Source organism: Idiotropiscis lumnitzeri, chromosome 14 (genome assembly GCF_059441095.1).
Source record: "Idiotropiscis lumnitzeri isolate Australia: NSW breed Sydney's pygmy pipehorse chromosome 14, RoL_Ilum_1.0, whole genome shotgun sequence".
NCBI lineage: Eukaryota > Metazoa > Chordata > Actinopteri > Syngnathiformes > Syngnathidae > Idiotropiscis > Idiotropiscis lumnitzeri.
Genome location: NC_142404.1, coordinates 9052825 through 9068784, shown reverse-complemented (window position 1 = coordinate 9068784; position 15960 = coordinate 9052825). Strand labels below are relative to the sequence as shown.

The following is a 15960-nucleotide window of genomic DNA, read 5'->3' as shown; positions in this document are numbered from 1 at the left end:
TCCTGTTGGCACGTGAGGGTACTACATACACCTGTAGAAAAAAAAAATAAACGCGTAACCCCGCCAATATTGTGTATATTCTATCGTTTGAAAAACAAATAACAGTTTATTTTTTAATCATGACACTATGAATATACAGATTTTTTCGTTTGGTATCCTAAAACCGTCATTATTTTGTCACTAAACTTCAACCTTTAATATGGTATATTAGTAAAGGAAAATAGATACATATGATAAAGATAAATCAAAATCAAAGAGAACTAAAAGGGCAGCGGTACAGTGGTTACCACATCTGTCGCCCATTCAGCATATTTGGGTTTATACCTCCCTTTTCAACCTCTTGCCTGTTTTCCATGGGTACTCCAACTTCCTCACATATTCCCACAACTTGTAGGTTCATTTAGGACTCTAAATTGTTCATATGTGTGCATGAATGCTTGTTTATGTGACCTCACTGGGTGGTGACCACTCCAGGGTGTAACTCACGTCTTGCCCAAAGTCCGCTGGAATAGGCTCCAGTTCACAGTGACCGTAATGAAGACAGGTGGTAAACACAACTGTTGGATGCTCTATGAATTATTATGGCCTCGTGTAATCCAGTGACAATTAACATTACCATGATTTATTGTTCATCTACGCTAGAAGTAACAGTGAAATCACATCCAGAAATACTCTTTATTTCAAATTGTTAGAGTGGCAATTTATGAGTTTATAGTGAAAATAACTGAAATCTTTACCATATACAGTTCAATACACAAACTTTTGGATGAAAATACGCATGAATTAAAACATCTCAACCAATGTAATTTGCTAAAGTGTGGTTTGCCCATAGCAAGGGTCAGGAACTGCTATTCTATTTCAGCTTCCCTACCCCATTTCTGGAATGTAACAATCAAACAAATGTTTATTATTTTACATTACGATCATCGTCTGATAAATGTGTTTGGGCTTTTATAAATTACTCAGAGGACTTAAATAGGCTTTTAGAAATGCTTGACTGTCCTGTCCAAATTGTCGTCCGCAAAGAGAAAAGTTTCCCCGCTCCTGGCCTGGACACACACAACCACAAAATAAGTGTTTATATATCGTTACTTAATTGCAGTGGCTTTGTGCTATACCTCATAAAAGGTTATCGGGCCAAATCTGCAGCAATTAATATTTAAACGGGTTACATTCTGAAAAATAAGGACTTTTTAATTGCTGTGTCTCAGAAGTGCCTGCCTGCCCACTAAATGTGAAATTCAAAAGTAATTAAATTCTTTTTTTGATGTGCCTACTTTGCAAATGTGTCTTTGAGTAAGCTGGTCTAAAATTTGTTGGGTTGTGAGTGCCATCCCAATTTGGCTAATTTATATCTATATTTAATGATGCCTCCACATGTGAAAAGACAATCCATGCCTTTCCTGCCATCATGGCTTGGCAGTTGGCACTCACTTATTTAGTTTGTGGTCAAAACCAGCTCTCCCAAGCTTTGCCCCCATTCGTTACCACACCTTGCAGTAGAGGAGTTGGGGTGAGCAGTCGTTAATTTGCAAGCGATGGGACCTCCCCTCAAAACAGGCTAATTTTCCATTGCAGCCTTGAAAAAGACTGTTAAATGTGTTATGATTCTTGATCCTTGGGGTACTTTGACAAAAAAAAACAAGATGTTTTAAATTATGGGGGAAAAAAAATCACAATGTTTCCCTTAAGTGTTTGGCTCCTCAGTCCATGGTCTTGTCACTCCACGCCATTGACTTCCTCTTGGCCAGTTCCATCCAGGAAGGCTGAGGACTGTCGGGCGTGGACCTCAAGATGGGTGACGAGGAAGGCGACGGAGACGACCCCAGGTTTTTGCGCAACCATTTCTCCTCGCGAGGTCTGTCAGGAATTCGGACGGGGCTCTGGGGCTCTGGAAGAAAACATGTCGTCATCTCGATGCGACATTTGACTTGGGAATTGGTGAAAGGTAACGCACGCACCTGGAAGTTTGAACCCTTCTCTTCCTTCAGGTTTTGAGTCTTTGCTTTGTGTGAGTGGTTCACTCGGTGTCTTGGTTTCCAGTTGGGCTTTCCTCAACTCTACCTAAGGAAGATCAGAGATCATGAACACAGATAACAGAAATAGGGATGAGGGTGCACTTTAGCACATTTTTCAGATGTCTGAACTTAACGAGGAGGAACGTGAACTGGGCTTGCATTAACGCTAGTCCTTATTTAAGAAAATATAATGTTGGCTACTTGTCAGCTATTCCCACTCTCTTCCACCTTCTCTGTGTAAAATGCGTGCCGTCACGACCGATAAGGCGCTCGCTCTAAAGCAACCACGCCACGAGAACTAGGATGCAGAAGAAGGATGCATTTATAAGGTGACACCATAGCGAGTTTGCAACTGCACATCGCAATCGTGCTGGATTACAACAAATGTGAACAAGGGTGCTTAATTTCTTATCCATGCGCGCCCACCCCAAAAAAAATTAAGAAAAATTAGAGAAAAATTGTTTAGCACTATATATTCCCTCAATTGAGTTCTGCATAGTTCTTAGTCTTTGCATGTTTCCGGCAATAAGGTAATTAGAAACAAATCTCAGAATTGACTTTGCAAGCTCTACACTACCTCTACTAAGAACGGAGTGTAAATAATTTCACCATTTCTGAACGGAAGATGGCCAACAAAGAAGTACCAACCCCCTTTGTCGCAGGTGAAGAGCAGCACTCTGCCTGTCTCTCCAAAAACGCAGCCTTCTCACTGACTGATCCAGTCCAAACGCTACGCTTGCCCAGCAGTGAGGGGCTCTCCTTTTCCTTTTTCGCCTCGTCCACTTGAAGTGTTGCACATTTGGGCTGCTGTGATGTAGGTTGGAAAGCTCGGTGGCTCCAAGGTGGCGGATGCTGGTCTGAGGTCTGATACGACTGCGCTAGTGATTGAGTGACAGTCGTCCCCGCTCCAAACTGAGATGGGCTTTCCAACAGGGGAGCAGAGCGGGCTGGAGATTGGGTCATCCACACATTTGTTTGCAATGCAGGCTGACTTGTATTTACATGTGAATGTGGCGCTAGCGGTTCTGTCCAGGTGTTGACTGTCGTCTTTTGGGATGATTCGCTGTGCTCTGTTATGCCTTTGCCGCCATCGTGTACTGTTTTCTCACATTCTTGCAATCTTACAGTCTGAGATTTCACATTTAACATCTCAGCAGGGTTTGGTGTCTGCGCTGGTGTTTGTGGAGAGGTACTTGTGAAGTCCTTAGGAAATCTTCGTGCAAAGAGCTGGTGGAGGCTTCTGGTCTTTTCCATTGCCAGACTTACCCAGGATGCGTCAGATGCTGCTGTTTGCGGGGTGGATTGAAGCGCCTGAGACTGATGTATAGAAGTTGTTTGGACTTCTGTTGGTAAGGTGTGAGTCTCAAAGATAGATGGCGAGCTGGGCTTGTATGGGAGGGCAGGCTCTGTGGGGGCAAAGCAAAAAAAACGGCTTGGGCACAGATCATATATATTGGTAACCAAATGAAAAGGACCCCAAAAAGGTCATTTAGTACAATACGTAAATGAAAGCATACCCAAAACCCATACGCTGTACCAAATTTGATACCCAGATGAAAGGATAACAACAACTGTTACGACAGAGAACGGTTATGTTAGAACCCAAATGTGAGAAAATCTGGTCAGGTTTGGTGTATGATTCTGGCAAGTGGCAACTATCTAAAAAAGGCATCTAAAAGCAGTAGATATCAGATTATTTATTTTGTTGCCTAAATTAAGGGCAACCATACATCCATTTTCTTCCACGTATCCGGGGTCGGGTTGTGGGGGAAAAAGCTTAAGAAAGGAAGCCCAGACTTCCCTCTCCCCAGCCACTTGGTCAACCTTTTTTGGGGTAACCCCAATAACAGTCATGCCAGCATGCCCTGGGTGGTTCCCGGGGCCTCCTTCCGGAGGACGTGCGGAACACCTCAGGAGGCATCCTAGCCAGAAGACTGAACCACCTCATTTGGCTCCTCTTGATGCAGAGGAGCACTGGCTCGGCTCAGAGTCTCTCCCGGATGACCGTGCTTCCGGATGAAAAATGAATGAAGTGTATCTAAAACCTTATTTCGGTATGCAAAAAATACTTTGCTTTAATTACTTATACCAAATGAAAGACTCAGAAAAACTGATTATTATTATTTTAGTACGGGAATAAAAGGGTATCACAAAAACTTAAGGTGGACACCAGCATTTTGGTACCCAAATCAAAGGATAACAAGAAAAAGTAGGTCTTGGTGTATTACCCGTAGTCTTGGTGTATTACCCGTAGTCTTGGTGTACTACGCAATTGAAAGAATACCAAAAAGAGTAGCATACAGATAAATTAAAAATAAAAACTATTTTTTTAACCAAAAGCAAGGGACACTAAAAACCGTGAATATTGTGAGAATTTTGGTAATTTGGCCCCCTAAAACATACAAGCCTATTATCTTACCTGTCTGTATGATATCTCCAATGTTGGCATTTTTGGACAGGCAGTCGTTATCTTTACTTTCTTGTCGTTTCAGTCCATCACTTGGCTCCTCAATCAATGGCTTCCTCGACTGACGCCTGGAAGATCCATCTGGCCAAAATCTCATGGAGTTAGAGGTGGAGCGGAGTTTAAAACCAAACATCATCTTTCCTTCTTCGTCCTTGACTTCCGCCTTTGTTGCCATGACGGCCGCCTCCAGCGGCTCCTGGATGCTTTCAACGTTCTCCGATGGGACAGTATCGAGGGTTTTAGCTGATTCCACATTTTTTGCACTATCCCGCCTTTCCCACGGAAGACCCGAGCTTTTCTGCTCTCGTCTAAGTCTTCCCACTGTAAAAGGTTTCCCTCCAGGCGGCAGATCTTTATGCTCCTCTCTTTGCTTCAAGCTTAATGTTATATCCTCAACTGGTCCTCCTGCCTTGTGTCTGGACCCTGCCTGACCCACGACTCCCACAAAACTGCCCGATCGGGGTCTGTCGTCGATGCGGTTCTTGGCAGAGGTGATGGAGAAATGGAAGGACCCGGACCCGGGTCGTTTAAGTCCTCTTATGCTGTCCACTTGGGCTTCATCCTGCGGACAAATGGGTGAGGACCTCGACACCGTTGAGGCACAGCTATCGAACAGCTGGCTGGGGGAAACGATTTCGCTCTTATTGAGGAGCTTGACTTCAATCCCAGAATCCCTTGAGCTGTCCATTGTCTCCTTTGCTTCAAAGTATGGACGCGGTCTCTCGCTTGACACCACAACTGCACATCTCTGAAGCTTCACGTGAAGCTCCTGGGAGGACACAGGAGAGCGTCTGCCAGGTAAGGCATGGTCCACATTGGCTTCCGATGGGAACGCTTCCAGCTGTTCGGATTGAGGAAAGGTTTGTTGGGATGCATTGATTCCGCCTTGTTCTTCTTCCAATATCACTTCTTCCCTCATGTGTTCGTCTGTCGCAGGTTCAGGATGGTTGTTCATGTCATCCACTTTCGTGTTAGGCTGCCAAAATGAACACAAGTTAATGTAAAAATAACTAGCTGTCTTCAGAATAACGGTAAGTAATATCCTAGTATTTTCGGGCAAAGAGGAACACAGCCCTGCAGCAAATTGTGGGAAAAAAATAGTTATTAACACTTCTCATGAATGTTTATCCAGTATTTGCCTAAATTAATATTTGAAACCACAAATACACCTAAATATGACATTGCGGAAGTAACATTGCATAAGGTGGCAAAGATGGTCACTCACGTCAGCCACCCTCCTCTTGGTGCTGGCCCTCTGATTCCGGGGCTTGATGGACATGCGGTGAAGGGCGGCGGACGTGTCCAAGGAAGGGGTGAACTGGGCCGGAGAACTGAAATCCAACGGGGGCTCGTGAGGAGAAGTGATAGTAAGGCCAGACGGGGTGAAGGTGGGAGATGGCGTGGTGGCGGCTGCAGATTTGGAAGCGGGAGGTTTGAAGATGGGTGAGAGTGGACATGAGTTTGGCTGGGATGCCACCTATGAAGACAAACAAAATATTCTCAGTGGAAACATTTTCCATGCAACAAAATGCTCATGGATGATGGTTTTATTGTTTTTGCAAAAGGATTAACTACAGTAGATGTCAAGCTGTCTTTAGCTTTATAAACGGAAGACTTTTTGATAAGGAACCAGTCTCTCATTAGATTGTGAAAGTGGTTGACAGGGACCGACAATTTTTATGAAAAAGGCCGGAGGGTCAAGGCCGGATGGGTACCGAGATAGCAGCCGCAGTGCGGGAGACTCGCCGACAAAAAAGGGTCAATTGCCCAGCTCTTTTTAACTGTTATACCTTCACCTATCATCTTAGTCATCCGGCATTAAAACAATGTTTTATTCATTTGATGTCTTGTGGCCAGCTGCTTTTTACACTGAACTAACAGTTATATGTTACTTAAAACATTGCATGTACAGTAGTAAATTAAGATTTTTAGATTTGAAGCTGGAACTTAATCTATTGTTTTCAATGGTGATTTTTTTATCACCTTTCTGAGGGCTCCATGGGTTGGAATATTCACAGGAGAAAATTCAGGGCTGTTGCGAGGGTGAAGGCCCTCCTCAGAGCGGTGGCCCTGATCCTCCTGTAGCCTGATTGTCAGAACAAGAGGAGGCGGTCCCAGATGCATCTTCTGCTGCTGAAGCTTCAACTGTGAAAATATAAAATCGCCTGAGTTGCAGCATCAGTTTAAAAAAAAAATCTCCCTTTATTCCTATACCATACCTGCAAAGCTTTGATTTTGCTGTGAACGTTCTCCTGGGATAACACTCTGACGGGCTCATTGTCATCATCTGTTTGCACCTGGTCGGCCCAGAAGATGCTGTCGTGGGAGAGCGCTCGAGAGCCCATAATTGCCTGGGGGCATCTAGAGAGATGACACACCAATTCATGAAAAGCTATTTTTTTTTTTCCTGTTTAATATCGTGGCTGAGCTGACTTTGGGGTGCAAAGCGGAATACACCAACTCACAAACCACTACATGTGTGCAGATTTTTTTCAAGAAGAGGGTAGCTAAACAAACTAGTTGACACACTCGGGAAAATGAAGCAGCTTTATCCTGTTATCTTTTTCAAAACTAACAGAGATTTCAACAATTTCTATGATGACACAGAATGCGCATAACCAACAATCGCTAGAGCCAGACACACTTCTGTGGCGGCTGATGCAGGAGAGACAAATGCAAATGTGAGAGTGCAAGTGTATTAAAGTGATCGAAATGAGAAACTGTTTTAAATGATCTTGAATGTTCCTATCAGTTACAGTGAAAGTGTTGAGATGATTCCGTTGTTAGTTAATAATTAATAACAAGTATTTTCTGGACCTTATGCAGCTTGGGAAATAGGACAAATGTCTCAAATTCACAGATGTGCCAACGCCACTTGACTGGGTTTGCCTTGGACCCGCGTGTGACAACACACTTACGCCAAATCTTCTTGGGATCCTAGCGCCTTTCCTGCAAGGATGTCGCTGGCCGATTGGCTGCATTTGGCCTCTGTTCGCTTGTTTCTCACAAAGAGACGTCTCAGCGACTTTACTCGGGACTTTCCTTGTCCTAAAAGACACGTGCACATCTTTTAGAACGTTGTCAATTGACGTTTCTTTGTTTGTGCACAAATAGTTAGATCTCTGGAGTCGTTGTGTGACGTTCTGCGTCATGGAAAATACTTTATGAATGAAACGAAGCAAAACAACATGTTACAGAATGGTAAGTTATGAAATTGATTTGAGCTTCTTTTTGTTTGTTCGTACATTAAGTGTACTGATATAGCATTTTCTGGCAATGGTGACTAAGCTAGGGACTGCTAGCATGTAACATCAAACAGTATACGGCGGGTCCTCGGTTTTTATTACATTTCAATTCCTAACGCAGTAGTAAAGACATGATCACAGGAAATGTTTGCATGAAAAAGACTTCTAGGCCAGAAATATAAAACAATCAAATGTTTTACGAACCGCTTATCAGACGCTATGAATGATAGCGCTCGTAGAGTCGACAACATTGCAGCGTTGGATGGAGAGAGCTTGACTGCTCACTTGCTTATGTGATTTCACAGTTGATGGATGGACAGAGTCACCGGAGACCCAACTTTTTGTATGAAAGCAATTAAAAGGACACTTTTCTCCTTGAAGCGATGCATGTGTGCCAGCTTTGATAGATTGCTAGATAAGCTCACCTGAAGTATCCTCAGCGCCCTCCTCTGTATCCACAGAGAAGGCCTCCATTTGTCTGGCTGGTACAAACTGGTCAGCAAAAAAGCCCAGATGACAGGAAGCAAACCAGGACCAGTTCCCTGTTGATCCCAGGGTATCAATATATAATATTTCTTTGTGCATAAATAAGCAGCACAATAAGGCCCGAGATGTGATACTTGAGGTTCAAAGGTTTATTGGTATTATCAAGAATGGGACTAACCTTTGCTGTTCGAGGGTAGGGCTTGCGCACGCTTTTGTTCTTTCAATAAGATGATGGTAAGCTCGCAGGACACTTCATTAGGAACACCTGCAGAGGAGATTGAATGAAATCAAAAAAGTTAAATAACGCTCGTCAACAGCATTTTTTTCATAATTTCAATATTTTCTTGATTTTTTTCCTGTCAGGTTTTTGAGACATTTTCATGTTTTTGTTTTCGTTTGATCTATCAAAGCTTGCACCATTCAGATTTTATCATACATTCTAATTTATAGCTGTGAAGGTTCAGAAGAAAATTCCACCTGTTGTTGAACTTAACCCTCAATTAAAAATATGACTAAATACATTATATATATATATTACTATATTACATACTATATGATTGTTATGATTTATTAATTATATATTATGTATGCACAGTTACAGACCCTGTGAAGTGAATTCAGAGATTTGTTTAATTATACAGTACAAATAATGTATTTGATTATAATTGCTGAAAACATGCAAACACAGAACGATTCAAGTTTAGCTGAGTTGAATTTTCAGGTCAAACCATTTTTCACCATTTCAGTTTTTGTGTTTTATATTTCTTGTTGGGGGGTGGCGCTAAAACGGCACTGCCTGATGCACTTTTGAGCCCATCTTGAGTTGCCCCTCGCCCACAATAAAAGAATTGGAGTCCCTTTCTTCCCATCCGCGATAATCTGACACAATTGTGATGTGCAAGTTAGCTAGCTACCTACGCCTGCACCCTGAAAATGCATTTTCTGGTCTGAGAGTTCGCTGCAGTGGCGACTTTGGAGTGTCTTGTTGTCAGCCACAAGTGCACGCGTGTCTATAATTGATTTTTTGGTTATTGTTTTTTTCATAAGTTTATTTTGGCAGGGTTGTCAACTTTAGAGGGAATTTAAACATTATATAAGTGGCAGAAGGTTGATCTCAGAACAGACCAACTCGGACTGTTTCCATTCAAACATCTTTCACTCTTGGAGGCCCACCATAGTTACAAGGAGCTAAAATTGTCCAGATAAAACACTGATGCAACCCAGTTCCCCTTCAAGTCACAACGGCTTATTTCTGTGCTTTCGTGCTGCGTGCATCACACACTTGCCAGCCTGGGAGTAAGTGCCGTTATCAACTCAGTGCCCTCGTATCACAATAAAGACAAGCTGTGTCGGTTCGCAAAAGCAAAGTCCAGACTGCACCTTTCGTGGGAGCAGCTCGCTCTCGTGTTGACAAACATGTGAGGCCTGATGAAAAACGGGCCTAAAGTTAATATCATATACGGGTGATAATAAACACAGCTGAAGAGCACATCAATGAAGCAAGAAAACAATTTTTGGAGTCTTAAACAAAAAGAGCATCTCAATGACAAATGACAGATTTCCCGTCTCACAGCAGAACCTCCACCCCTGAAAAAAAAACATGTAAAGTACCTCACCGCACTGGCAAGTCGACTCGGGATACCCTGAGCCGTCTGTTGTCTCCCAAATTGTCCTGTCGGCGTCCTGTACAGTTTGAACCTGCAGGCTTGTCGTCCACATCTGCAGAGAGGCAGGAGGAGGAGGAGGAGGGAAGGCGGAGTGAGTGGAAGAGAGAGAGGGAGAGGGAGAAGGTCACTCCATGGTGGGACAAGCACATGCACAAAAAGAAAAGAGGACAGAATAGAATGAGACAAGCTAAGAAGGGAGGGAGTGTGAGAGAGAGGGCGAGAGATACTCTATTACATTAGTAGCACACTGTGGCCTTCTGCGCTAAGCTCCTTATAAAACACTAACCTGATTTTGGGCCCAGAAATGAGAGGAAGGGAGGGAGGTGGATGGAAGGGGCTGAGGGGGGGAGGAAAAAAATGAAAGCTGTACTTGGAAACAGGACAGGAATGAATGTACACACTAACACTCATAGGAATTTTAAAAAAGTGACAAAAATGGCTTATTTGTGCATAATAAATGATTTAATAGCAGGTGCTGTTTGGCCTTACAATCTTATTACTACTACTAACACATAAAAATTGTTACATTCCTACACATTCTCACCCTTGCATATAATTTTACTGTAGGCAATATACAGGGAAAGGAACCACACAGTTCAAATGGAACAAAAAGGCAGTTGAACTTGTTTTCTCCTTGTACTTTCAATCATGAGGAAAACAAGTTAAAATAATGAAAGAAAATTATATTGCAATTAAACTTTATATGCAATGAGACTCCAGAACCAAATGATCAACAAATCATTCAAGTCTCCTATGTATTCTGTGCAGTACACATTCAACAACAAAAATAATAATAAATAAAAGACTAGAAATTAAGAACATAGAATACAAATACATGTTCATAGATAAATATATGCACACACAGACACACTTTACTACTTTTTATTTCCTGTTTATTTAACATGCTTTAAAATAATTTATTGTAAATTGCTGGGTTTTTTTTCATTATATCTTCCTTTATCATATCTTTTGTCATTGAGTGTTGCGTAAAGTGAATGTAAAGTAAAAATATCCATAACTATTTGATATTTCTTTAAAAATTGATTTACAAAAAAATATGCACACACATAAACGTATTATATTCATTATTTAATATAATTTAGTCATGTATAAAAAAAAAATCATCATTCTTTTCATTGACAAACAAAACGGCATAGTAAAACATACAATAAAACAAAAAAGTTGAGTCTAGGGAACCAAAGTAAAACTACTCACCCATCGAAGACAATTGGCAGACCGGAACAAGAAGGTGTTTGGAATACTGCCACTTTGTGGTGTTCATGCTTTGTCTCGATTTCAATAGATATTAGTAAGACAGTGATTCTCTGGGTCTCTGCTATTTCTTGGGGCTATGGACCGAGATAGCGGAAATCTCCAAATTGGCCTTAAAATTGCATTTGACAATATAAAAACTCCGCTTTTTTTTTTAACTCTGAAATTTTAACCTTGACTATCGCCCCAGGCGATTTTGAAAAAGAGGGTATATATAGTTTTGGCAATAATTTAACCACTCAATAAAAAAAAAATGTATTTGTCATTATCTATTACACTTTCAGTCACAATGACAAGCTAAAGCCCTTAAATTAACATCTGCTTGAATGCATGAATTTGTTTATGTATTATTAGTAATAATTCTTACTCATTTTTCACTTAACAGCCATCATAGCTGTGGCAATCGGTTGCAAAAAGAGTGTGTGTGTGTATATATATATATATTTTTTTTTTAGCTCTCCCGAACTCTGCTCTCTCAAACCCCGCCTCCCTTACCCAGAGCACCAAACCAGCTGTTGATGTGGATTACCTCAGTGAGGTCCTGCAATGTGGCGCTTAATTCCACCATTCGTAGATTCAATGCATGCCATCAATACACCAAAAGGCCAATACTTGGGTCATGTAACACCGATACATTTCACGTGTGGTAATCCAAAGACTTTGTGTGAACATTTCTTTTTGTGTGGCAGTTACGCCGTATCGCTTGATGCATGTGCCCATTTCCGGGATTATAATTCTCTCCCGGTGGACTGCATGCATGCAGATGACATATCGAGATTAAGGCCGAAAAATAATCCGATCATAACGCTGTTTCAACTCACACGGCTCGTGTTTCATTCACACATTTTCCAGGCAACGTCGACGGGCCACAACATTTGGTACACCTGCACAAACAAATCCTGTGGGGAAAAAGAAAGTGCCACACCTTCAATACACGCCTAACCTTCTGTGAGTCATACAATATAGACTCATATCTTGTAGTTTTAAAAACCTTTTTTTTTTACTTACAATATTTTAGTGCAATTTAATGTAATGTAATTGTTGGAACTTTTTTTAAACACACAAAACATATTCTGCCTTCCTAAAGACGATAATGCTTGGTTTACGATTACTAATTTTACAGAACCCACACGAAAAACAAACAATGCAACACACAAGTATTCATTATGATATTTTGCCTTCATACATTAAGGTCTTCTTTAAATATTAACTACAACGTGTGCACATCATGTGCCTACTTTAGAGGCATGGTTCCAGTTGAATGACGCTCTTTTAGCGACTAGTGTGTAAATACAATTTGGAAAAGTGCGATAAAAATACCACACAGTTTTTTTTTATTGGTGGATAAATGAGTTCCATTTATGACTGGACTGACTCGCATGTTTTTGTCAATGAAAAAGTAGTGATGACAAAGAAGCAAGACACAGCAAAATATTATAAAGCTCTGTTATTATGACAATATTTCCCCAACCAAACTCCACTGTTCATTTTTTTTTTTTTAAAAAGACACCAGATCACACTCATTTATATACAGTATAAATGTAAAAACATTCACGTAATTAAATTCTTACTCTGAATGTTTTACAATATGATAAAAAACAAAATATGTGTATTTGTGCAAGTCAATGATACAACATGTCGTCAAATGTAATTGGCTGCGTCTCAAAGGGTTTTGGTGTGTTTTGTATGGAAAATGTCTACTGTGGTCGCGTGGCACGGCCTGAGGTCATAGTTACAGTATCCAATCGAGAACCGTCCCTGTTGGGTTGACACAAGAACACATGAGAACATACATCGCAAGTGTGAAATTGCGACAATAAAATGTTGCTAAGGTCTCACTTTTGGTTTCTTGAAGTAATCCAGCCCTCTTCCGATCTTGATGATCCAACCGTTATCAAACCTAAAATCATTTCGTCATGATCACTTTTGGTGATATTGACAACTTGTTTTGCAATGCCACTAATACGGAATGTTGACAAGCCAGAAAAATGTGATGACGACCGTAGTACAATAACGAAATATTGCTCAGCTTGCGAACGTCATATGACAAACTCAGAAAACGTGTGAGTCGTGATTGGTCGTTACCTTAGGCCTGATCAACTGTAATGCCATTTCCAGTCGACAGCAAGTGTGAAGTAGTACCTGATTTCTCTGTCATGGATGGTGGTGGAGTACTGCAAGTGCAGCGTGACGGCGTGAGCACTGAGGCTCTGCTTCAACTCATCCATAGAGTTCGTCTGTTGGCCGACATCCCCCTGCAAAACAACGCAGAGTAATTAAGGTGGAATAACCCCATAACTGAATTTTAATGATTATTTAGGCAACTGGAGATTGGGCCGTGTCTTTTAATAATATTTTGAAAAGTAGGTGTGCACGCTAGAATCAGAATTACACTTACTATCCGTTTTCTTAATGAGGAGAAAGAAAAAGGTATTTACCAGAGGGATGACATTTTTTTTCATCTTAACTAAACGTGGTGCGAGATCTTGCTGGTTGAAAAAAACTTACGTCATCTGGTGACGTGAGGAGATGGATAGTCTTCACCTTGCATGCCGCGTTGAGTAGCATCTCGCAGAAGCGCAAGAAGTTGTACAGCTGCCTTGCAGAGACATGACTTGTGTTCAATACAAAAAAATATTAGAAACCCCACTAAGATCTAATAACTACAGGGAATAGCAAGAGTGAGCATCCTCAAATAGGGGAAATCTTTAATTGAAACCCCCATTAAGGTTCATAATTGGTCATTGATGCCATGAGATCGTGGGAAACCACTACTTATACATATATACACATACGGGCACGCAGAAATGTTTTTGAACAATCATTGTTCTAACCTGGTGAATGTGTCGTATGTAGGGGTCCTCCACCCAAACCTCTGTGAGACCACTGCTGATGTAGGGCTTGAAGATGGCCTCGTAGCTGTAACCTATGGCATCCTCCGCTATCCTTATCTGCTCGTGGTACTTCCCCTCTGAGAACATAGCGAGTGAGTGCCAAAAAAAAAAAAAGAAACCTTAGGCAACAATTTGACCATCCATCCACTATTATGTATCCATCCAACCATTTTCTATAGCACTTATCCTGTTCAGAGTCGCAGCCATCGTTTGAAAGAATAGCACCTTTCATCGGTCTTACAAAAGTCAAAGACTTGCACACCGTTTACCATTTTATGGTTACCTTCTTTCATCTGGTTCACATGAGCTTTAATTTGTTCTGCTCTGTCCATATAGCCCTTTATCTTTTCCCTGTAGTGTCCCCTCTTCACTTCATCTTTCACTGCTGCTAGCGAGACAGACAACATGGTAAATAGTGCACTACATACACTGATGCGGATGCAATTGAATAAGGGGAGCTAGACGACCTTTTTGGACGTCTATGAGCAGCTGAATGCCTTCTTGGTAGCAGACGAGAGACTCCAAGAAGCGGCCACTCTGGTCCAACTCCACCGCCCGCCTCAGAACAGAGATGGCGGACGACTCCATACCTGGCAGGTGAACTTGAGTCATTTTTGCCAAAAGTGACGTAACTTTTTAGGAGCGTTTAAAAGTGAACGGTGGACGTGGATGGCATAAAACGCGAGTACTGTCAGTGACATCGGTTCAGTTCAGTTCCCTGTGAGTACGTTGCCAGTAAACGTTCGTGAGAAACATAATGGCTGATTAAGTTCCGCGAATTAGACGTGCGCAAAACCATTAAAGAACGTATATTATCCAAAACGCTCAATGTATTAAATTAATATCAATCAAAAATTCCTTAAAAGACATGGAGTAAACTTGAAAAAAAATGCTTTATGAATATGAAATTTCCCTAACAAACGAAGACCAACAACATTGCAAATATCCATATCTTTGAATACAAAACAAAAGATACATTTTACCTAATTTTTTATAGAGTACGGAAAGGTATTGCTGCCACACAAAAAAAACAAACAAACAACAAAGTTATCGTGTAAAAACGTGAAACTTATCATATAATGTGAAACCTATCATGTAAAAAATTTGAAAATTATCACGTAAAAAGGTGAAACTCAACATGTAAAAACGTGGGAATTATCTTGTAAAAGTGTAAAAATGTATGTCATGTTCAAATAACACCGAATTGACAACGCTGCTCATTTAAATGACTTGCGTTCTATTTCATGCTTGGTTTGAGACATTACAAGATTATAGTTTTGAAGAACAGTGGATGCTCTTGTAATGAGTACGCCCAAACGGAATTTTTCCACATTTCAGCTAAAATGTACTTTTCAAGTATTTTACATGGTAGGTACGTTCCACGTTTTTGGGTGTTAATCACGTAATAAGTTTCACGTTTAATATAATTTTTACATGATCAATTTCACGTTTTTACAGGATAAGTTTCACGTTATTACATGATACGTTTCGAGTTTGTTTTTTTCTAGTATTTCAGCAATGCGCTTCCTCAATAGCGTGACCGTTCTTTGAAAAAAATATTTCTGTTCATTTTCCCAGAACCTGATATTAAAAGGGCATTCACAGACTATATGAGTTACACTCTCTTAATCAGTCTCACAAAATGTACATCATTTAACTCAACAAATCTTGAGACATATGAATTAGATGGATATATGTGATGCAATATCTTTAGATATATTTTCTTCTTTTGTTACTATTTAAAAGTAACAAGCCACGTTTTACGCCAACTTAACTTGTGAATTGAGTGTTCCAGATGAATTTGCCACGAGGAATTATTTTCCTATTATTATAGCCCTACACCTTTGGATAATAGCACGCTTCCCAAAATCAAAAGACCTCTCTGAAATCATAAATCCAAAATAAGCATAT

At 40.8% G+C, this 15960-nt stretch overlaps 2 protein-coding genes across 4 annotated transcripts; both read right to left on the bottom strand.

The window, feature by feature from the left end:
- Positions 1-661: 661 nt before the first annotated feature.
- On the bottom strand, positions 662-10081 carry cracdla (cracd like a). Of its 3 annotated transcripts, none has more exons than XM_088315204.1 (11): positions 9833-10081; positions 8395-8481; positions 8156-8272; positions 7404-7533; positions 6705-6846; positions 6469-6630; positions 5711-5962; positions 4438-5461; positions 2667-3424; positions 1962-2064; positions 662-1891 (listed from the first exon to the last, which is right to left on the bottom strand). In XM_088315204.1, the coding sequence occupies exons 1-11, from the start codon at positions 9933-9935 to the stop codon at positions 1704-1706; spliced, it is 3066 nt and encodes a 1021-aa protein (XP_088171330.1). In that variant the 5' UTR covers positions 9936-10081; the 3' UTR covers positions 662-1703. The 3 variants fall into 3 exon arrangements, 2 of the variants coding, with proteins under 2 accessions (XP_088171330.1, XP_088171331.1); XM_088315205.1 differs by having other exon boundaries at positions 9828-10044; XR_015846491.1 differs by having other exon boundaries at positions 1837-1891; positions 1962-2060.
- Positions 10082-10098: 17 nt separating this feature from the next.
- On the bottom strand, positions 10099-15932 carry mitd1 (MIT, microtubule interacting and transport, domain containing 1). The gene is made up of 7 exons (XM_088315207.1): positions 14517-15932; positions 14333-14434; positions 13990-14126; positions 13664-13750; positions 13298-13410; positions 12995-13055; positions 10099-12913 (listed from the first exon to the last, which is right to left on the bottom strand). The coding sequence occupies exons 1-7, from the start codon at positions 14659-14661 to the stop codon at positions 12818-12820; spliced, it is 741 nt and encodes a 246-aa protein (XP_088171333.1). The 5' UTR covers positions 14662-15932; the 3' UTR covers positions 10099-12817.
- Between the last annotated feature and the right edge of the window lie 28 nt (positions 15933-15960).

Excerpts from the sequence above, each read along its gene's own strand:
- cracdla (XM_088315204.1), bottom strand. The coding sequence starts at position 9,935 with ATGTGGACGACAAGCCTGCAGGTTCAAACTGTACAGGACGCCGACAGG. Across the intron at positions 6,847-7,403 it reads GGATCCCAAGAAGATTTGGC|ATGCCCCCAGGCAATTATGG; the intron begins GTAAGTGTGTTG and ends TCATCTCTCTAG. Across the intron at positions 3,425-4,437 it reads TGGAGATATCATACAGACAG|AGCCTGCCCTCCCATACAAG; the intron begins GTAAGATAATAG and ends TTGCCCCCACAG.
- mitd1 (XM_088315207.1), bottom strand. The coding sequence starts at position 14,661 with ATGACTCAAGTTCACCTGCCAGGTATGGAGTCGTCCGCCATCTCTGTT. Across the intron at positions 13,751-13,989 it reads ACATACGACACATTCACCAG|CTGTACAACTTCTTGCGCTT; the intron begins GTTAGAACAATG and ends TCTGCAAGGCAG. Across the intron at positions 12,914-12,994 it reads ATTACTTCAAGAAACCAAAA|GGACGGTTCTCGATTGGATA; the intron begins GTGAGACCTTAG and ends TCAACCCAACAG.